General features: G+C 41.2%; 1 protein-coding gene across 1 annotated transcript in view; it reads left to right on the top strand.

Moving 5' to 3' along the window:
• The window catches only part of LOC143287693 (neutral ceramidase B-like), a 37,080-nt gene that overhangs the window by 3,962 nt on the left and 10,618 nt on the right, over positions 1 to 22,500 (top strand). Inside the window, exons 3-13 of the mRNA XM_076595899.1 lie at positions 4,699 to 4,875; positions 7,015 to 7,142; positions 8,935 to 9,012; positions 10,579 to 10,702; positions 12,849 to 12,971; positions 14,204 to 14,290; positions 16,877 to 16,987; positions 17,991 to 18,072; positions 19,794 to 19,906; positions 20,742 to 20,836; positions 21,971 to 22,010. Of these exons, the coding sequence (XP_076452014.1) occupies positions 4,699 to 4,875; positions 7,015 to 7,142; positions 8,935 to 9,012; positions 10,579 to 10,702; positions 12,849 to 12,971; positions 14,204 to 14,290; positions 16,877 to 16,987; positions 17,991 to 18,072; positions 19,794 to 19,906; positions 20,742 to 20,836; positions 21,971 to 22,010 (1,158 nt within the window). The remainder of the gene's footprint in view (positions 1 to 4,698; positions 4,876 to 7,014; positions 7,143 to 8,934; positions 9,013 to 10,578; positions 10,703 to 12,848; positions 12,972 to 14,203; positions 14,291 to 16,876; positions 16,988 to 17,990; positions 18,073 to 19,793; positions 19,907 to 20,741; positions 20,837 to 21,970; positions 22,011 to 22,500) is intronic.

The following is a 22,500-nucleotide window of genomic DNA, read 5'->3' as shown; positions in this document are numbered from 1 at the left end:
TGATAATAATAGTCATTCAAATGAGATGATAAACCAAGGTCCCATATGTAGCACACACTTAATGCACTGAAAAAGAACCCATGGGAACATAAGTGTTGTCCTCTGTGGCAAATTTCTGTACAAGAAGTTCATTCCGATAGGTACACATATATGATTATTTGCATGCACTTAAGGCCTGACAAGAGTGTTGGGTTTCGCTGCTGGTCATGTATCTTCCTAGCAGATGTGATGTAGCATGTATGGATTTGTCCGATCACAGTGATGCCTCCTTGAGAAACTGAAACTGAAACCTTCTCACCTCACCTCTGGACCTCCATTAAATCCGGCTCCTTTCATGGAGACAGGGACAGATCTTAAGAATTCCACGTTTTTGCAATTGGTACAAGATATGAAGTGTTTGATGAAGTAATGAATGGATCGTTGACTCTGTTAGATAAACTAATCAGGAGACACATAGTTTGAAGTGTCCACACCACACAGTTTGTCTATGCCTCCACTTCTGCAGTATCATTCCCAGAGATACCACTCACACACACATACACACACACACACTCACACATACACACACACACACACACACAGAGACACACACACACACACACACACACACACACACACACACACACACACACACACACACACACACACACACACACACACACACACACATAGTGTGTGGAGGTTTGTGGAGACACTGAAGTACAATTGGTGATAACAGGCACCTTATGTTGGTCCTGTCATGAAGAACAGCTGACCTACACCCATTTTTCAGTCAGGTTTTTAAAAAGACATGGCATGCTAGGTGAGACACGGCATGCTAGGTGAGTGTCAGACTTCATGTCTGGAAGATCTGGGGCTCAAACCTGAGTAGCAGGCAAATACAGAAGGGTGCCCAAATCCATGCAGTCTCTGTGGGCAGCATGTGTTCAGATCAAAATGCAGCTCAACCAGCATGGTTGTGCATGGCCTCTTCATCCCTCTCTGAGTGTCTCTGTCTCAGACTCTCTCTGTCTCTCTGCCTGTCTCTGTCTGTCTCTGTCTCTGTCTGTCTGTCTGTCTCTGTCGCTATCTCTCTCTCTCAGTACATTTCTTTGTCTCTGGCTAAGTCTATGTTTCTGTCTGTCTGCCCCTCTGTATCTGTGCCTGTCTGTGTGTGTCTCTCAGTGTCTTTCTCTGTCTCTCTGTCTGTCTGTCTCTCAGTATTGTAAGTCAAAATGGATGGTTGATAGTCTGTTTAACAATGAATTGAAATCCAATACTTGTATGTTTATGGATAGTTGTTTTCATTATCATTTTTGTTTTTATTTTGTGACATGTACCACCCATGTGATTAGGGCTGGTTAGTTATTGTCATGAAAGGTTCCAGAGTTCTGTGTTCTGAGTTCCCTCTCTCTCTCTCTCTCTCTCTCTCTCTCTCTCTCTCTCTCTCATAGCAAGTTATCTTAATGAATAGATAAATAAGTAAAGAAATAAATGAATGAATAAATCAATAAATCGATAGATAAATAAATCTCTTTGTGAGCATGTCTGTCTCTGTGATAGTTTGTGTCTGTCTCTGTCTGTCTCTGTGTCTCTCTTTGTCTCTCTCTGTCTCTGTCTCATTGTCTGTCTCTATCAGCCTATATGTCTGACTGTCTGCCCTCCCTTCTCTCTTGTCTCTTTCTTTCTCACAGTAAACACGAACACATAGTATACACAAGGTTCTGTAATTCCCTTTTAAACCGGTCTCTCCACCAGTTCACAGCCTGCTCCCCCTCCCCCCCCCCCCCTCCCGTCACCCCCCCCCCCCCAACGCCCCCCTCATCCCACATCCCCCTGGTCCCATCCTCTCCCCCTCCCCTCCCAAGCTAAACTCTCTCTTTCTCCTTTTTGATTGAGTTACATAGTGCACCCTCCCAATCTTTTGCTTGTGGTAGTCATCTGGGTCTGTACTGTTTGGAAGTGTTTCATTAATGACCGCATGCAGTCAGTGTGTCAATTGCTGAGCTATATAAACTCCTAAATGCTGTGTGCGGGGTGTGTTTATACTGTCAGTTTGTCAGCTAGTGTTGGTTGTTTTTTTTTTCTGGATAACGGTGTTACTGAAGAAGAATTACTGACATTTTGCTGTGTGAGATTTTATTTCTAGACTGTAAGGTCTACAGCACACTTATGCAGGCACACATGCACATATTCATGCATACTTGTACACTGAATATGCATGCACACAAGCACATACATGCATATGCATGCACACACACCGACACAGACACACAAATTGTCAGGCAGACGTCTCAGACAGAAGCATTCCTGAACCATCTGATGTTAAATGCTACAGATATGCAGTGCAGGGCTGAATTGTTAACTATCTTAACAGTTCACAAACTGTTGTGGCCACACTAGCACTATCTGTAGATATAGTTTAATGCTTAATATGACACTGATGAATGTCAAACTTAGTGTGTGATACATACACAGTACAGTACAGTACAGTACAGGTAACAGCACTGTACAGTACAGTGCGGTACAGTACAGTACAATACAGTGCAGTACAGTGCAGTGCAGTACAGTACAGTACAGTACAGTGCAGTACAGTACAGTACAGTGCAGTGCAGTGCAGTTCAGTGCAGTACAGTGCAGTTCAGTACAATACAGTGCAGTGCAGTGCAGTTCAGTACAGTGCAGTGCAGTTCAGTACAGTGCAGTACAGTACAGTGCAGTGCAGTACAGTACAGTGCAGTACAATACAGTGCAGTACAGTACAGTACAGTACAATACAGTGCAGTACAGTACAGTGCAGTACAGTGCAGTTCAGTACAATACAGTGCAGTACAGTGCAGTGCAGTGCAGTTCAGTACAGTGCAGTACAGTTCAGTACAGTGCAGTGCAGTACAGTGCAGTACAGTGCAGTACAATACAGTGTAGTACAGTACAATACAGTGCAGTACAGTGCAGTACAGTGCAGTGCAGTACAGTGCAGTACAGTACAGTTCAGTACAGTGCAGTGCAGTACAGTGCAGTGCAGTACAGTACAGTACAGTACAGTACAGTGCAGTGCAGTACAGTGCAGTGCAGTGCAGTGCAGTACAGTGCAGTGCAGTACAATACAGTACAGTACAGTACAATACAGTACAGTGCAGTACAGTACAATACAGTACAGTACAATACAGTACAGTACAATACAATACAGTGCAGTACAGTACAATACAGTGCAGTACAGTACAATACAGTGCAGTACAATACAGTACAGTACAGTACAATACAGTGCAGTACAGTACAATACAGTGCAGTACAGTGCAGTATAGTGCAGTACAGTATAGTGCAGTATAGTGTGTAGTGCAGTACAGTATGTATTACATTGTAATGTAGCTTACTGATTACAATCAAACACATTACAGTGCAAAACAGTAAGTACAGCACAATACAGCATAGTACTGTACAGTATTCATTCAGTGTGTAACATGGTTCCGTGCAGTTCAGTACAGCACATAATTTCAGCAGACCGTAATATTAATAATGTACTGCGCAGTACAGAACACAATTGTACAGTGCAACAAGCACAGAACAGTCAGGTTTTTAAAAAAAATTATTCCTAGTACATGTATTTAATTACCAGCTCTTGTCAGTTTACTCAGGTAATAGGAAATGTGGAAACAGATGCACCACTTTGATTTTATCGATTAAAAAAAACCAAACTTGATACATATGACAGATGGTAAACACCATCTGGGTTTGAAAACCAAGCAGGCTGTCTGAAGCCTGAAACAACCTTGTAAAATGCTGGTTGGCATCTATCTATTAGGGTTGTAGGAGGAGGAGGAATTTTGTTTAATGTCCCGTCACACATATTGGTGATTGAAGACATTTTGTTAAAGTAAACTGGGCAAATGAGGGTGAAATGTGGGTGAAATTTAAAAATCTAAATACAATTACAGGAAATTACTTAAAGGACTTCGTAAAAGAGAAGTCGTTAAACTGACAAGCGAAACAACTGTCGAGTTGTAGTCGAAGATAACAATGTCCTTATCATTCAGGCCTTAGTAACAGAAAGTTCAAGGTATATATATATATATATATATTCCCATTCATGCAAGGTTTGTGAAAAGTTTGATGCCACTGGGTCACCTTATGTAAACAGGTGTAAATTCTTAGGTGGAGAGACCAAGCACTACTGCATAGATTTCTGATTGAAAACCCTTTGCTTTGGTTGAATGTTGGCTTTGAAAAACAAAACAAAAACATTCTTCAATAAGCATGAGTTCATTCAGTTAGCAAAGCTTAAATAAAGGTATGAGATCATTCCCATGTGTGTGTGTAGTAGTAGTAGTAGTAATAGTAGTAGTATTCATTTAACAAATCTGCTGCTACAGTTGAATACAAATATCTTCAAAAATTGTTTTAAAAAATAATGTGTGATTTATTTCTTGATCTCTCACACATGAATATATAGGTTTAACTGGGTGTGCAAACCAATGATTCCAGTGTATGAACTTTAATATATATACAGTTGTGTATATGAGGCTCTGTGTGTGTGTGTGTGTGTGTGTGTGTGTGTGTGTGTGTGTGTGTGTGTTATGTGTTTGTGTGTGTGCATGTGCGTGAATGTGTTTGTGGGCTATATTTTCAAAACAGTTATGTCATATCTCGTTTCAATTATGATGTTACCAGTCTCTTGATCAGCTTTTTTCTTCTTTTTTTTTTGCTGCACAATGGAAACAGGTGGTGAAACAGCTGAAGGCACTGTATCCAGGCCTGTACACAGAGCGCAATGTTGGAATCAGTGGAATTCACACCCACTCCGGGCCTGGGGGCTTTCATCAGTATCTGCTGTATGACATCACCTCCTGGGGATTTGTGAAAGCCAGTGCCGATGCCTTGGTGGTAGGCATTGTTGAGGTGAGTGTCTGAGTTTCAGTTTCAGTTTCTCAAGGAGGCGTCACTGCGTTCAGACAAATCCATATACGCTACACCACATCTGCTGGGCAGATGCCTGAACGGCAGCATAACCCGAAGTGCGTAGTCAGGCCTGGAGTGCATGCACATATATTTGTGTACCTATCTGAGTGGGTTTCCAGAGGACAACACTCTCATTGCCATGGGTTCTTTTTAAGTGCGCCAAGTGCTGCACGCACGATCTCAGTTTGTTATCTCATCTGAATGACTAGACGCTCAGTTTGATTTTCCAGTCAAAATTGGGAGAAAGGGGAGAGCGGGAGTCCAGCCCAGGCCATCACGGACTCTCTTTATTGGCAGATGAGCATCTTAACAGTCTAAACTTTGTTGTTAACACCAGTTTCATTTTCAAGGGGTTGTCAAAATGAGCAGACTAATCCATATATGCTACACCATATCTAACTTCTTGAAAAAGAAAAATAGGAGCAGGTGCCTGATCTTGGCATAAACCCAACGCACTGTTAAAGTCTTGACTTTAACCGTTAGTTTGGTAAAGATGTTAAATAATGGAACTAAACCAGATCTCTTGTTGATTCTGTTCCAGGAACTCTTTTACCTTAATTAAAGCTGTGGCCTGGCGGTAATGTATCGGACCAGGAAGAAAGTATTTAATTACACATACTTAACCGTGACCCACTAGTGCAGTTCCTTTCATGGCTTCAAGTCCTGTATGGACCAGGCTTTTGATCACCCTCCCTCCTGCACTCCCCTCTCCTTTTTGATAGATCTTGAGTGGTAGTCTTGGTGCCAGTCTTTTGGATGAATTGCTGTGTGCAGCATGCTTTTAGCACACAGAAAGGAACCTACAACAACATAAATGGCTGTTGTCCCAGCAAAGTTCTTGCAGATAGAAAAACAACATTAACAACAACAGCAACAACAACTAACAGGTTGGCGCTGCTTTTTGGTAACTCACACCCCCTGGGGAGAGCAGCTCAAAGTTTACACAAAGAAATCTTTTGTGACAAAAAAATATGCAGTCCCAAAGCTGTGGCTTACTTTGATTTGATTTGATTTGATATGGATACTAATATAGCACTTATCTGTGGTCGGAGATCAAGCTCTAAGCGCTTTACGAACTCAGGGTCATGTAGAGGCAACTGATGACTGCCACTGGGCACTCATCATTCGTTTCATGTGTCACTCAGTCAGATTTCAGGCATGCACACATTCACACACAGACATGTAGCATTTTACGTGTATGACATTTTTGTTTATTTACCCCACCATGTAGGCAGCCATACTCTGTTTTCGGGGGGGTGCATGCTGGGTGTTCTTGTTTCCATAACCCACCAAATTCTGACATGGATAATAGGATATTTAACGTGCATTAATCTTCTGCGGGAATATACACACGAAGCTGGTTCAGGCACTAGCAGGTCTGCACATATGGTGACCTGGGAGATCCAAAAAATCTCCACCCTTTATTCACCAGGTGCCATTACTGAGATTTGAACCCGGGACCCTCAGATTGAAAGTCCAACTTGGATCATAGTCAAACACTGAGAACCTGGCCACCCTTTGGAGTTAATTAGAATATTGTTTTACCCTTTGGTTTGAGTTCTATATCAAACTATTGCCTTTCACAGTACCGTTTTGCTCACTCCGCTTGGTTTGGAGTGGCAGAATAGACTCCCAAGATGGAGCTGTCAGCTGCTGAGAATGTGAGGAGCAGGCAATGCATGGTGCATGTAAAAGTACCCATTGCAATAAAAGGGTTTGTCCCTGGCAAAATTACGAAGAAAAATCCACAGGTACGCTTACAGACAAGAAAAAGAAAAAAAAAACCCAAGGGTGGGGCTGCACTGTTGCAATGCTTTCTTCTTGTGAAGATCAGCCCAAATTTCTCGTTGACAAATCTGTTGTTACAATGTGCAATGTAATGCAATGCAATATTTAGCTGTTAGTTTGTGTTGGTAATGAAGTTGATGGTAATGAAGTATTCACCTATTTGCAGAATAATGGTGATGATTAAATTTTTTTTTTTTCATAAAAAAACAACCCTTTCCAAATGTGTCTGAATTGCCAAGCGACCTATCTACATGATCAACGTATCAAGTCTGGTTTTGCTGGTGATGGCAGAGTATCAAGCAGGCTCATGAGTCTGTGCGTCCGGCTAATGTGTACCTGAGTGTGGGGGAGCTCCTTGACTCCAACATCAACAGGAGTCCATCGGCCTACCTGAACAACCCCAAGGAGGAGAGAGAGCGGTGAGTACCATCTGAAACATCTGACTGTGAAATCATTTTGCTGTAAACACTGGCATGATATTGATTGTTTGCTCATGAGTTGCTTTGTGTGTGTGTGCGTGTGTGTGTGCATCCATATGTGTGTCTGTGCATGCATGTGCATGTCTGTGCACAGGGAAGGGGAGAGTTCTTCTGGAGAATTGCAATGGGTTTTTTTTTTCAAGAAAGTTTTTAACACTAGCATTCATTCATGAGAACTTTTCTTCAGAGGGTTGTGTACATACATGTGCATGTTAACTAAGCACAAGCACACATGCATACATGTGCATATATGTATACACACATACGCAGACACACATACACACACACACACACAAACACACACACACACACACACAAACACACACACTCTTGAATGCTTGTTTTGTCTGTATATAATGCATATGTCAAAACACATTCATAACATGTACGATGATACATAGAGTACTCTGTAAGTTATATTGAGGATTAACATTGCAAGCCACTTCACATAACAAGCTGACGAGTATAAACATCATGGGAATAGAGGGACAGTGGATCTGATCTGACATGTCAGACACGACCAGAAGGACAACATATCCAAGGGGGCAGATAACAGTGTCAGTATCAGTAGCTCAAGGAGGCGTCACTGCGTTCGGTCAAATCCATATACGCTACACCACATCTGCCAAGCAGATACCTGACCAGCAGTGTAACCCAATGCGCTTAGTCAGGCCTTGAGGGGAAAAAAAAGTAATAAAATAAATAAAATAAAAATTAACCCCCCAAAAAGTAATAAAATATTAAAAAAATTAACAAAAAAAAAGTAATAAAATGAATAAAATAAAAATTAACAAACAAACAAAAAAACAAACAAACAAAAACAAAAACAAAAAAATTAACTCTTTCACCACCATAGGCCACTATAGTTGACTAGACAGCGCACCGCCATAGGCGACTTTAGTGGACATCAAGGGTCATGTTACCAAGACCATTTTTCCGAATTGTAACAAAGCTTGAGAGCAGCAGCCACTTTCCTCCTGCCGTAGAACAGTGACTAACCTTTGCCCCCTGACGGAGTTTGAAGTGAATTAAGTTCATTGGGTTGTTTTGACTTGAACCAAAACTTCTAACTGAGAGCATCATATCTAAAATATGTGGCACTGGCATGCGCTTTTCACACAAACTTGGTGGTGAAAGAGTTGAATCAAACTATGTGTTTTCAGGTACAAGTGTGATGTGGACAAGAACATGACTGCTTTGTATAGAAGATGCCCAAGGATGCCCTTGAATACTTAAGTCACGTTTATTCCACTCTTTAATGAGTGTGTTCACTCGATCAATCATGCTTGTCCAGTTACCTTCAATGTCTTTGGCCATTCGGTTACTTTTGAAATGGATTCCTAATATCTTTATTCTATCTACTGTTGAGAATGGAAGATTTACCTCTCTTTTCTGTCTACCTAGTCTTAGTGCCTTTGTTTTATGTTCATTCAATTTCAGTCCAGAGAATCTTTCAAAAGAAGTAAAAATTTTAAACGATCTATTCATGTCCTCTATATCTCTAAGAAACAAGGTTGTGTCATCTGCCAGTTGTTTTACTTTTAAATGCACATCCTCATTTCTCTCGGATCGGGGGGTTACAATTCCCACTATAGGACTGTTTCTTATTTTAATAGCTAATAATTCAAATGCTAACACGAATGCCAAGGGTGAAAATGGGCATCCTTGTCTAATACCACACAGCACGTCGAAAGTGGTGGTGAAAGAGTTGGATCAAACTATGTGTTTTCAGGTACAAGTATGATGTGGACAAGAACATGACTGTGCTTCGTATAGAAGATGGCCAAGGACGCCCTCTCGGAATGATCAAGTGAGGAGCTGGCTTTGTTTACTTAGAATCTTTTATAAATGATTTGCTTGAAATTTGCCATTACTGATATAGTTGGACAAAAATTTGTAGTAATGCCTACCTCATCAAAAATGTTACATCTGTTTTGATATTCCAAAGTTTGCGTTTGTGATCATGTAATCATGCATGCACACACACGCATGCAAGTACACACACGCACGCACACACGCAACTGAAGATTTCACACACACACACACACACACACACACACACACACACACAAAGACATAAACGCAGACACCCCCCCCCTCCCCCTACACACGCTAATGCTGAATAAGCAAAAGTGGCTCTTTTAATGAACAAACGAATGGAAAAAAAAAAAAAAAAAAAAGTTTTTCTTCATTCTGTTGGTTGCATGATACAAAACACATTGTGGTGTATGCTATAATTACAACACAAAATCATCCTTGGAAAAAAGAATGAGCCAGTCTCCCTCAGTGTCTGTTCCAGACATTTTCATTCACCTTCCACTCCCACCTCATGACAGACTCATTACAGTTAGCTTAATTAACCTCTTGACTGCTGCTGATGAGTACGCTTGTCAGTGAAGGTCGCTCACCTCACTGAGATCAAATTAAGCTGACAGGTCAGGATATCAGTTGCCATTCTCTTGACTTCTTCCTGTTGGAATTGCATTACTTTTTGTTCAGTGAAATCAATCACACCACTGATATCAACACAAAAGCAGTCTCCACTCTGGGGAGGGTGGACGTTCACTCCCTCTGGCTCCACTACAAAGCTGATATTGTCGTTAGTAGGGGCTTAGTAGGCAGTTGTCTGAGTACATTAGATCAGAACAGGCACTACTGAACTCAGCAGCAGTGCAGGATCTCCTCTTGTGTTTGACCTCTTGGCAACCCACCATCAATAGTTCCCTGTGGATGGCTGATGCTGGTACTGTAAGCCAGATGAACCCGGGTGTGGTTGTGAATAGGGGACTTGGAATGAGCGGCGTGGGAGTAATGCCACTGAAATGGTGCAGATGATGGGATCAAATGACTCTGCAGTGTTTGTAAAGCACTTAGAGCTTGGTCTCCAACCGAGGATAGGTGCTATATAAGTATCTATATCAATCCGTAAACCAACACAAAGAATAATGAATGCCTTTCAGATTCTTGCCACTCTGATATCATTTCAACGGGGTTCAGTAGTCAAAGGTTCAAACCAAGGGGTGAAAATGTCTTTGGAGACAGAGTTGATAGAGGGAGAGAATTTCTGAACTTGGACTCTGCAGGACATGTTGTTTCTCTTCTTGTTTATGTTTAGCAGGGCCAGAAAGTAATTGTGATAGTTCTGAATGTCATCTTTGTGTGTATGTGTGTTTTTGTTTGGGTGTGTGCACGCACGCATACGCATGTAAGAGAGAATCAGAATCAGAATCATATCTAATTGCCATGAAAATCATTAAAGGTTTATAGACACAACAACAAAAGGTAAAACCATCTAAAGTGAGTGTAAGATGTGTACTTTGAAATATTCATGTGTGTGTGTATGTTCGTGTGTGTTTGTGTGCGTGCTGCCATCCAGCTGGTTTGCAGTGCACTGCACCAGCATGAACAATACAAACGGGCTCATCAGCAGCGACAACAAAGGTTACGCCTCTCAGCTGTTTGAACGCTACATGATTGCCCGAGGAGACTTGTCCATTCCAGTGAGACCCTTCCCTGCCCTCCCCTCCCCTACACCGCTACTTTCTTGTTCACTAAGATCCAATGCTCTTGCAGTCATGGTTTTTTCTTCAGCTCACAAACCCATTCTCTGGTCACTTTTTGTTTTTATTTAGTCTTTGTCCCATCCCTCGGTTTTTGTTGTTGTTGTTTTTTTACCTCCCTCAGTCTATCCCCCATGGACTCTCCCCCAGCTCTCAGCACTGCCACACCCCAGTTTCAGACACTGTGGCCTTCTCTTCCACCCTCACCATCCCCAGCTGCACTTGTCACATCTGACATAATAAGATGTAGTGGAGGGGTGGGATGGAGGGCAGGGGGGGGGGGGGGCAAAGACACAACTGTGTCACTGGGGAAAGTGAAAGCTAGAGGGGGTTGGGGGTGGGGTGGAGGAATAGGGAGGTTTGAAGGGGCAGTGGGGTTAGGGTTGGGTTGAGGGGGGGGGGGAGGTAGGGTTGAGGTGGGGGGGGGGGGTTCAGGTTACACCTCATCACTCCTGTTGGCAAGAGAGACATTGGGAGACCAGTTACAGCTGTCAGCCTCTCTCCTCCCTCCCTCCCTCCCCTTCCCCCATCTCCCTCCTCCCATCTGGTCAGGGGCAGCAGCTTGACCATACCACATCAGTCACTCCTGTCTGTCAGTTTGTCTGCCTCACACCCCCCCCCCCCACCCCCTCTTTCCCTTATCTGTCAGTGTCTATCTGTAGCCAGGTCTCTGTCTGTCTCTTTCTCTCTGTCTGTCTGTGTGTGTCTCTCAGTCACACACGAAATGAGTTTGTGAGTAATTCTTTGTCTGCTTGCCTGTCTGTATGCTCTTCCCCTTCCCCCCACCCCCTCTCTGTCTTTCTCTCTCTCTCCCTCTCTCTGTTTCTGTTTTTCTGCCTCTCTCTCTCTAAAACCTTCCACCCACCCATTCGCCATTGTACATCAATGGCCTAATGATTGAGAAAGTCAGTCTTGGTCTTGATGTTGATAATAACCGGTCATGGCCTCAGCATGTAATGATGACTTGATTTTATCCTAAAAGATTCATCATCAACTGTCCGGAATGAAAAGATTCGCAATGAAAAGATCCATCAACTGTCCAGACTAAAGCATTTCTTAAAAAAGCATTGCCAGTTTTTTTCCATGCTTACATTGAACCACATTTAAATTATGCCTCAACAAAAAATGGGATTCTGCCAGTGAAAATGTTCTAAAACAACTTATGAGTCTGCATAGGAGAGCCATAAAGCTGATACATCTGAAATTTTCATCATTAATTGTCACTGATTACAAAGACATAGGTATTCTACCATTGAAATGGAAACTCATTCATAATGAGGCATTTTTTATGTTCAAGATAATGTCTGGTTTGGCTCCTCCATCTCTGAAACAGCAATTGATTATAAGTGCAATACATAGCATCATCAAGATCATGGTACCACTGCTTAGAATTGATTTTTTTTTAAATTCAGTCTCACTTACTCTGGCAGTTGTCTCTGGATCAACATCTTTTCTAGTTTTAATGTCCATATAAGTCTCACTGTCTTCAGGAAAGATATGAATATCCGAGGGAAACTTCTTCTTCTGCGTTAGTGGGCTGCAAGTCCCACATTCACTCGCATGTACACGAGTGGGCTTTTGCGTGCATAACCGTTTTTACCCCGCCATGTAGGCAGCCATACTCCGCTTTCGGGGGTGTGCATGCTGGGTATGTTCTTGTTTCCATAACCCACCGAACACTGACATGGATTACAGGATCTTTAACGTGCGTATTTGATCTTCTGCATGCATTTACACACGAAGGGGGTTCAGGCACTAGCAGGTCTGCACATATGTTGACCTGGGAGATCGTAAAAATCCCCACCCTTTACCCACCAGGCGCCGTCACCGTGATTCGAACCCGGGACCCTCAGATTGAAAGTCCAACGCTTTAACCACTCGGCTATTGCACCCGTCATCCGAGGGAAACAAATTGCAAATTCTGCTCAGTACATTTATGTCATGTCATGCGATAGTACTGTAATCCATGATATCTTTCTCAGTCTGTCTGTCTGTCTATCTCTGTTTCTGTATGCAAATGATTTTAGTAAGTTATTCTGTTGCTGCATTCATTCTGAAGAATAGCGTTGCTGTGTTGATATTGCAGGGACGATACGTGGCTGCTTTTGCCCAAAGTAATCTGGGTGACGTTTCTCCCAACACCAAAGGCCCTCACTGCATTGACAGTGGTCTGCCCTGTGACATTCTCACCAGTACCTGTCATGGCAAGGTTTGTTCTGCATGTGTGAGTGTGTGTGTGTGTGTTTTTGTGTGTGTGCATGTGTGTATATTGGTGCGTAGTGTGTGTGTGTGTGTTTTCATGTGGGTGCGTGTGTGTCCATATGTGAGTGCGTGTGTGCTTGTGTGTATATTGGTGTTCGTTCGTCTTCAGTTTAACGTCTTTCCACTTGAAGTGATATTAGACGGAAAAAGAACCAAAAAAAAACCGAGGGGGTAGGGGTTGTGGGAGGGGGTGGGGGTAAAAGTGTGTGTATGTGTGGAGGGTGAATAGGGAGAGACAACGCTAGGGAAAATGGAAACGTTATAAACGCCAACATCAAACAACTATAACAAATGTCCTATTGGACTACGCAGCAAACCTTCTGCAACAGCAAATAACATATTGGAATTGTTAATAACACATTCAAAAGAACTTTTGGTGAAGTCTGGTAAAAAACAGTTTTGATTCTGACATTCGAATATGATATGGTTGCTAGATATATGTTCTCCACATATGCACCTAACATCTTTGCTGAACTTAGTTATAAAAGCCTTCAGTTTTATCCTGTTTGATAATGTATGGATCTGCCTTAATTGTATTGGTGTGTGTGTGTGTGTTTTCGTGTGTGTGCATGTGCGTTTTCATGTGTGTGTGTGTGCTTGTGTGTATGTTGGTGTGTGTGCTTGTGTGTGTGTTGGAGCGTGTGCTTGTGTGTAGCTAGGCAACATTTGCAAATCTAATCATCTTACTTACAGCTAAAATGACTTTTGCCTCCTTTGAGCATATTACAAAAATTAAAACCAATTTTGGAGACAAATATTTTTTAGGAACATTTCTATTTCACAGCTGATCGTAACTGAGACATTCCATTATAAAATGGAACTCATCCCCAATCACAGACATGTTACAAACCTTACAAAGCCGTAACTCCAGTGGTATTTCTTTGCATCTCCCTGTTTTTATTTCCAGCTTATGATTACTACTTCGAAATTTGAAGAAGCTAATAATGTATTTATCAGGCATTTGACTTACATATATATATATATATATATATATATATATATATATATATATATATATATGCACACAGACACATACATGCAGAAGATCTAATCTTTATTCAGGAAACAAAAGAAAGCTAGAACATAATTATCTTTACTTAACAGGGAAAGAGATTATTTAAAAAAACATTTTTTTAACGATTTTATTTATCAGTTTCATTTTGTGTCCTGACTTTTCAGAACGAACTGTGCATAGCATCGGGGCCTGGCAAGGACATGTTTGACAGCACAAAGATCATTGGCAGAAATCAGTTTACCAAGGCCTTGGTAAGCTGTCAAAGGTTGTCGGACCCATGGCTGTGTGAGTGATGAGCCTTTGGACTGCATGCATAATTTCCAATAGGATTATTAAAGATGCATTGTATGTCATAGGTCATATCATACCATATCTTACTGTACTATACTGTACTATATCATTGTATCATAATTATAGTATTGTACTTCACTGTACTGTACTGCACCGTACTGTACTGCACCGTACTTGACTGCACTGTATTGTACTGTTCTGTATCATATTGTATTGTATTTTGATGAGCCTTTGGATGCACACATGATTTCCAACTGGATTAATAAATAGTATTGTGTTGTATTGTATTATATCTTATTGTATTGTAATATATTGTGTACATGGTACATTATGTGTCTGTGACTAATGGCCTCAAACCCTGAGTGCGTTGATTCATGCACTTAGCACACATAAAAGATCCCATGGCAAAAAAGAGAGTAGTCCCATGGACATTTTTGTAGCACAGTGCACTCTAATGGGAGGCACCATGGTATAAACGGTAAGTTGTTAGATTTCTGATCCAGTGTCCACCAGTGGTCATGGTTTGAGGCCTCATTTTGGCATGGTGTTTTGTCCTTGGAAAAGGCACTTTACCCCAGATTTCCTCACGCCACTCAGATGAATTCAATGCCTCAATGGCCAGACAAGGCTGAAGGACCTTTGAACTTGTTTATAACTTTTGATCTCTAATCAGACAACAATGGTACACTCTGTGGAAAGTGAGCAAAGATCAGAAAAAACAGCAACTAAAGATGAATTCGGGAATGAGTATATGGTCATGAACAGCAGAGTATGTAGTACCAATGCTGGGGGGCCACATGGCAGAATCGGTTAGGCGTCAAACTTAGTGGAGTGATGGCCTAGAGGTAACGCATCCTCCTAGGAAGCGAGAGAATCTTAGCGCACTGATTCGAATCGCGGCTCAGCCGCCGTTATTTTCTCCCCCTCCACTAGACTGACTGGTGGTCTGGACATTAGTCATTCGGATGAGATGATAAACCGAGGTCCCTTGTGCAGCATGCACTTAGTGCACGTAAAAGAACCCATAGCAACAAAAGGGTTGTTCCTGGCAAAATTCTGTAGAAAAATCCTCTTCAATAGGAAAAATAAATAAAACTGCACACAGGGAAAAATACAAAAAAATGGGTGGCACAAAAACACACATGCACATACACACACAAACAACTTCTGATCCAGTGTTCATCAGTGATCAGGGTTCAAGGTCCCAGTTCAGCACAGTGCTATGTCCTTAGGAAAGGCAGTTTACTCTGATTGTCCACACTCCACACAAGTGGTAAAAGGGAGGCTGTGCAGCCTGCTTTTGTGTTGGACTTTTCATCACTTGCAGAGCGAGAAGCAGGACATATGACATCATGGGCAGCTCATCGCCATAACTGGCTTCTCTTAGTCTACACTGCCTTTGTTTGGACAACTTTTTGGCAAAGTTTATAAATGGATCAGTTCAAATACGTAATGGCAGATACATGACAAGAAACATGCTCAAAGTAAACATGGAAGACAAAAGCAAATAACGGGTGTAATTATAAAACCAAATATATCTTGTAAACTTGCAAAAATGATCACTGAAAATGTTCAAAATCCTTTCATCATAGCAGCAATTTCCACGACAAAATTTTAGCCTTTCGGTGACTTGGAAGAAAAGGAAATGGAGACGCGCATGCGCACGAGGTTCTCGTTGAAAGTAAGTGTGGAACCTCCATGGAAATCGGTTAAAAGTGGGTCTGCACACCCTCCCGAATGAGTACCTGAGTTTGGTTGGGGTAGGTGAAAGCAGCAGAAGTAGAGAATTGAGCCCTGTCTTCTTGTGCCAAGCCCTAGACATAGTGGATGTGAATTCATTGCCCCAGTTGCTGTAAAATGCTATGGAACCTTTAACTTTTTAACCCTTATAGTACTGCCAGTTAACTTCACTGATTTTTTTCAACAGACAACCCATTTGTATGGGTAAGAAATAAAATCGGCAAAAAAACAAATGATACAATTTATGAACTAAAAAGTTCCAAACTGATCAGTAATATCTGTTAGTTGGGGACACAATATAAAAATTTCTCCCTTCTTATGCTATCATACAGGGCATAGTGAGATGATGAAAGTATCCATATTTTTTGTTTGAAATTTGCACACACTGATGACTTGTAAACGAATCCAGGAAAGTACACAGAGTTTGAAACAGATTAAATTCAGAATGTTATAGTATACAGCCATGATAGGGCCCCTTCATCTAATTCTGTTGTCTGCCTTGTGACTGAGACAAAACTGGGTCAGTTGCCATTGTTGACACGCACTGTTCACGTGAACCAGTCACCGCAAAAACAACTCTCCTGCTCGTGAGCACAGCAACATACTCTACATTTATTGGTCGCAATGGAGAGTGGAAAGGTCATTCATGGCTTTTAACGTCATTATGTAAATTAGGTGCCACTCCAAAAACTCCACGCTATCTAAAGCCCCGATCTGGCTCCTTCATCTGAAATGGTTGTAAACAGTAGGGCCTCGATCAGGGTCCTTCATCAGGAGTGAGTTAACCTAACAGTGTGCCATTGCAGGAGCTGTTTTCTTCCACCTACCCCAACATGAAGCTCAGTGGGCCGGTGGGATTCCGACACAGCTATGTGGACATGACCAACGTGGAGGTTCAGCTCAACACCACTACAAAGGTGTGTGTATGAATATGTGGGGAGGGGGGCGGGTATGTTTATATGTATGTTTGAATGTGTATTTATATGTGTTCATGTGTGTGTGTGTGTGTGTAGTGACGATTTCCACATAGGGGAGTGGGGAGGGGGTAGTTATAGAGTTAGATAATGCATGCAGAGGAGAGAAAGCAGTGCAGGAGGTCAAGTATAGCTCTGTGGCTGACCCAGAGTTGAACTCAAAGACAAGACGTCCACTTATTTAGGGCAGGGAGGATGGAGAGTGATGAAGGGAGTTGACCAGTTTTTATGCAGCACGTCAAACACTGGGCTGGCATGGTTTCTGCAAATCTTGCACGCATGGAAAAGAAGGGGATCAGGTATCACAGGCAGGCGAGGCATGAACGCTACTTACTACACTGCACTGCGTGCAAAATGGGTCACTGTTAACCTCTTTGATATCGTTTGTAAGTGACCATGAAGTGAGTGGGTGTGGCACAGGTAGACGCTAGGTGTGGTAGCTGAAAGATATATATGTGTGTGTGTGTGTGTGTGTGATAGGATGGTGTGTATGTGTGTGTATGCATGTGCATGAAAAAGAGCATATGAGAGAGTTTTTGAAGAAAACCAGAAGTTTGGATTATAATTCATGACTTCATTAATATAAGTTATGGAGACTTTTTTTTTATAATTTATTCTTTTCCTGGGTTATCTCACCTGCTTTACTGACGGTCTATAACAATAATCAGAAATTATCTAAAATTTGTTTATCTCATATTAATGGTTTACTAATTGCTAATCGATTTACCAGTGTGTCAGACCAATTCATACCTTCAGAAATTGATTGTTCATTTTCCTTTCAGAAAAGTATTGGTTATGTATACCTTTTTTTCCATTAGTTTGCGTGATTTTGTTAATCATTACCCTTCGCAGCCAGAAACCATCTGGCAAATGAGAAGCACAAGCCAGAATAATGCATGGCACTGAAAGGGTTAAAATGAGATACACGAATAATTTGTTCCCACAGGTGAAGACATGTAAACCAGCCATGGGCTATAGTTTTGCTGCTGGAACCACAGATGGACCAGGAGCTTTCGATTTCAAACAAGGTAATAATGATAATAATGATGATGACGATGACAACCATCATGATCATCAACAATAACATTAACAATAGCAATATTGACAACGATATTGATAATAGTAGTAATACGGATGAAATATTGACAGTGATGTTGATAATAGTAGTAATACGGATGATGATTATAATGACAATGATAGTGATTCTTCTTCTTCTTCATCCGTGAGCTGTAACTCCCACGTTCACTCATCTGTCCACAGGTGGGCTGTTACGTCTATGACCATTTTTACCCCACCATGTAGGCATCCATACTCCATTATATTTGATACATACATATATATATATATATATAATATATATATATATATATATATATATATATATATATATATATATATATATATATATATATAATATATATATATATATATGTATGTATGTATGTATGTATGTATATGATAATTATACTACTTCTACTACTACTGCTACTACTAATGATGACAATTAGAGAAATAATATTAATGATAATAATGATAGCGACAGTATAAGTAAGGAAAAGATTTATAAAGAGAGACAGGATGGATTGTTGGCCTGCACCATCAAATGAAGTTGCAGGTGGAAAAATCAAGGGGGGGGGGGGGGGGGGGGGGGTTCAGGTATTGTCTTTTGTTGGACCGTCTGTTTTGAAATTTCTTTCTTTGTCCATATAAGTCTGTCAGTCATGCCCAACAAACAACTAAGACAATGACAGAGTGAATGTGACCCATATCACACTGGTTCATTTCTATGGATGTTATGTGGCAGCATTAGTGCACTGTTTGTCTGTCTCTATTTCATCGAACATATATATCGTGCTCATTTAATTATTTGTTAATTTTGTAAACTATTTTTTTCTTCCTTTTCTGTTTGTCTTATCTTTCCATTCGTATTATTGTTTCCATTTTATTTTGTGTCTTATGTTTGCATGTGTTTTTCAATTGTTGTTTTGTTTTGTTTCTTTGTTTTTAGATTGCCAAATATTATTGTTGTTGTTGTTTTGGTGGTTGTCGTAGTTGCATTGGTTTCTTTTTGTTCTCTCACCATCTCTGTACATCTCTCTGTCTGACATTCATTCTCTCTCTCTCTCTCTCTCTCATTCTCTCTCTCTCTCTCCTTTTATTTCAGAAGCACAAAGAATAAGGCATAATCACAATGACCAGAACATACCAGAGTAAATGAGGATATCATGTGTAAAGTTTTTCATATGTTGATTTGGTAAGATAGATAATTGATATACTGAACTCTTATCAGTGTCAGAATGGATGGTCGAGTTTGATTGTATGATTCGGTTTTTATTATTTTTGTTCGGCTTGTTTACTGTATTGTGAGAGAGTGATATTTAGAGATTTTTTTGTTTGTTTGTTGATGAAACGCTAATAAGCAGAATGTTGTTTTGCACTTAAGGGGATTCAAGAATTAACCATTGTCACCCCCTTGTCAATAGACCCTTACAGGTAATGACAGTAAAATGTCAAAGCAACAAAGCATCTCTCTCTCTTTCTGTCTCACACACACACACACACACACTCCTCTCTCTCTGTCTCCCTCTCCTTCTGTGTCTCCCCCTTTCTCTGTCCCTCTCTCTCTTGCTCTCTTACCTTCTCTCTATGTGTCTCCCTCTGTCTCGATTTCCCCCTCCTTCTCTCTCATCCTCCGTCTGTCTGTCATGTGAATGTAAGAGTTTGATGAAATTGCACAACTGACTGACAGGTTCCAACTCCAGCAACCCATTCTGGAACTTTGTGAGAGACCTCATCAAAAGCCCAACACCAGAGCAGATCAGCTGCCACAAACCCAAACCCATTCTTCTGGACACTGGAGAGGTGGCTGTTTTCTTCACAACTAGCTAGCCGATCTAGCTAGACAGACGTGTCTGTAAAAAAAACGACAAGGAGCATAGTTAATGATTATTTTACCCCCACGCCCCTCTCCCCCCCAAAAAAAAGTTTAGAAGCAAAACTCAAATTGAAATATGTACCTATGGTCACAGAATAGTAAAAGCTATGTGTAACAACCTTCAGAATCAGAAATGAAGAAAATTATGTTCCCTGACCCTGCCAAATGTAAGGAAAGAAATAATGTATCTCCTGAGTCTGTTCTGTTCCAAACTATGTTTCAAAGTTTTTGGGGGTTTTTTTGTGTGTGTTTTTTTCAGCCAGTTCAAACCAAAGAGTGAAAGTCAGAAGATAATTATATCTGTGAGGAAAGGGGACTAGTTCATTTCTTTCCAACCTTAAAAGTATATGAAGACTATATATCGGTCCTAGCAGAGAGAACCAATGTATCAGCAAAACAAACCAGTCAGATTCAAGGAGGACTTTATTTGGTTTTCATTTCTTTATTCTGCTGCATCTGATATGCCATCTCGGTACTGTTGTTCGTTCATGGGCTGCAACTCCCACATTCACTCTGATATACAAGAGTGGGATTGTATGTGTATGACCGTTTTTGTTATTGTAATGTTGCTGGTTCTGTCTTCCATGTACTTAGGCTAGTCTGATTCAGTGCCGATTCATTTTCTTTAGCAAACCATGAAATTTGCTGGAGATGATAGCACTCTGTAGTCAGTGTCTTTCTTTCAGTCAGTGTATGAAATCGCTGCCAAGTGTGAAAAGACATTCAGTAAAGCTCATCCACTGATCCATCCTTTCCCCCCAGATCACCAAGCCTTACCTGTGGCAGCCGCAGATCGTGGATGTTCAGTTGTTCACTGTGGGCCAGCTGGCCATTATTCTGCCCCCAGCAGAGTTCACGTGAGTGGTGATTGTATTTGTATTTCTCTTTTTTGTCACAACAGATTTCTCTGTGTGAAATTTGGGCTGCTGTCCCCAGGGAGTGTGCCGCTACACAGACAGCGCCACCCATTTTTTGTTATTTTTTCCTGCATGGAGTTTTATTTGTTTTACCTATTGAAGTGGATTTTCCTACAGAAATTTGCCAGGGACAACTTTTTTTGTTGCTGTGGGTTCTTTTACATGCTCTAAGTGCATGCTGCACATGGGACCTTGGTTTATCATCTCATCCAAATGACTAACATCCAGACCACCACTCAAAGTCTAGTGGAGGGGGAGAAAGTATTGGCGACTGTACCATAATTGGAACCAGTGCGCTCAGATTCTGTCGCTTCCTAGGCGGACGTGTTACCTCTAGGCCATCACTCCATGCTGTGCTGTGTCTCACTACTGCCTTCTTTCTCGGCTTAGGAAGTGGTGTTAACACTGGTTTTATGAGTGATGCTGAAAAAACAAGAAGAAGAAAATATTTGCACCGTGTTCTGTTGAGTCATTTTTTGCAATAATAGAGTCTATAGAGGCAAGCATGTTAGTTAATAGAAAAAAAATCTTTACAGAGTACAGCATTTCAGATTTCTTGCAAACTTGCTCCCCTGAGTTTTTGATAATTATCTAGCATTGTCACACAATACTTATCACACCACTCACTCAACACAGTGATTATTTATTGGCAGTTGACAGAATATGAAACAGAATGAAATTTACATTAATTTGATAAACACAGAGGTTCCATTTCAGGAATGATGATGATAATAATAACAGTAACAATAATGTGCATTTATGTAGAGCTTACCCTGCAGCGAGTGCATTTAACAACACATCTAGCATGAATAATACACAGGGATATGATACAAAGAAAGATTGAATAGTGAAGATTTAATAAAAGATTTAATAGTGGAGCAGTGTCTGATATTTTGTGGTAGAGATTTCCAGAATCAAGGGCCATAGTGTGCAAAAGTTCAGAAACCATGGGACTGGTATCTGTAATGTAGGGTTTCAAGCATGTGTCAGACAAAGAAAAGTGTTTTTGTGTTGGAGATAAGACAGTCTGCCTGTCAGTGATGTGCTGTCAGTGGTTGTCATGTCTGTCTGCAGAACAATGTCAGGAAGGAGAACACGGGATGCAGTTACACATGTAAGTCTGTGTTGACAAGAGAGAGGGATTTTTGGGAGTTTTTTTTGGTTTGTTGGGTAGGACTTACACATTCACTCATATGTAAGAGTGGGGTTTTACATGTATGACACGTTTTAACTCCAGTCATACTCTTGTTTTGCAGGTGTGCAAGGGGTTGCATGTTGGGTATGTTCTTGTTTCCATAACGCGCCAAACGCTGACGTGGATTACAGGATCTTTAATGTGTGTACTTGATCTTCTGCATGTGTATAAACATGAAGGGGGGGTTCAGGCACTAGCAGGTCTACACATATGTTAACTGGAGGATCGGAAAAATCTCCACCCTATACTCACAAGGCACGGGCACCGGGATTCAGACCTGGAACCCTCAGATTGAAACTTAAGTGCTTCAGTCACTTGAATGTTGCACCAGTGTGTGTGTGTAGGGGAGGGTGCAAGCTGTTAGAAAAACCCATGTGATACCACTCCTTATTGGAACATTGAACTGTGA

The sequence above is a fragment of the Babylonia areolata genome, chromosome 1 (assembly GCF_041734735.1).
Source record: "Babylonia areolata isolate BAREFJ2019XMU chromosome 1, ASM4173473v1, whole genome shotgun sequence".
Classification (NCBI taxonomy): Eukaryota; Metazoa; Mollusca; class Gastropoda; order Neogastropoda; family Buccinidae; genus Babylonia; species Babylonia areolata.
Note: the sequence above shows the minus strand (reverse complement) of the source record. Positions and strands in the feature narration are given on the sequence as shown.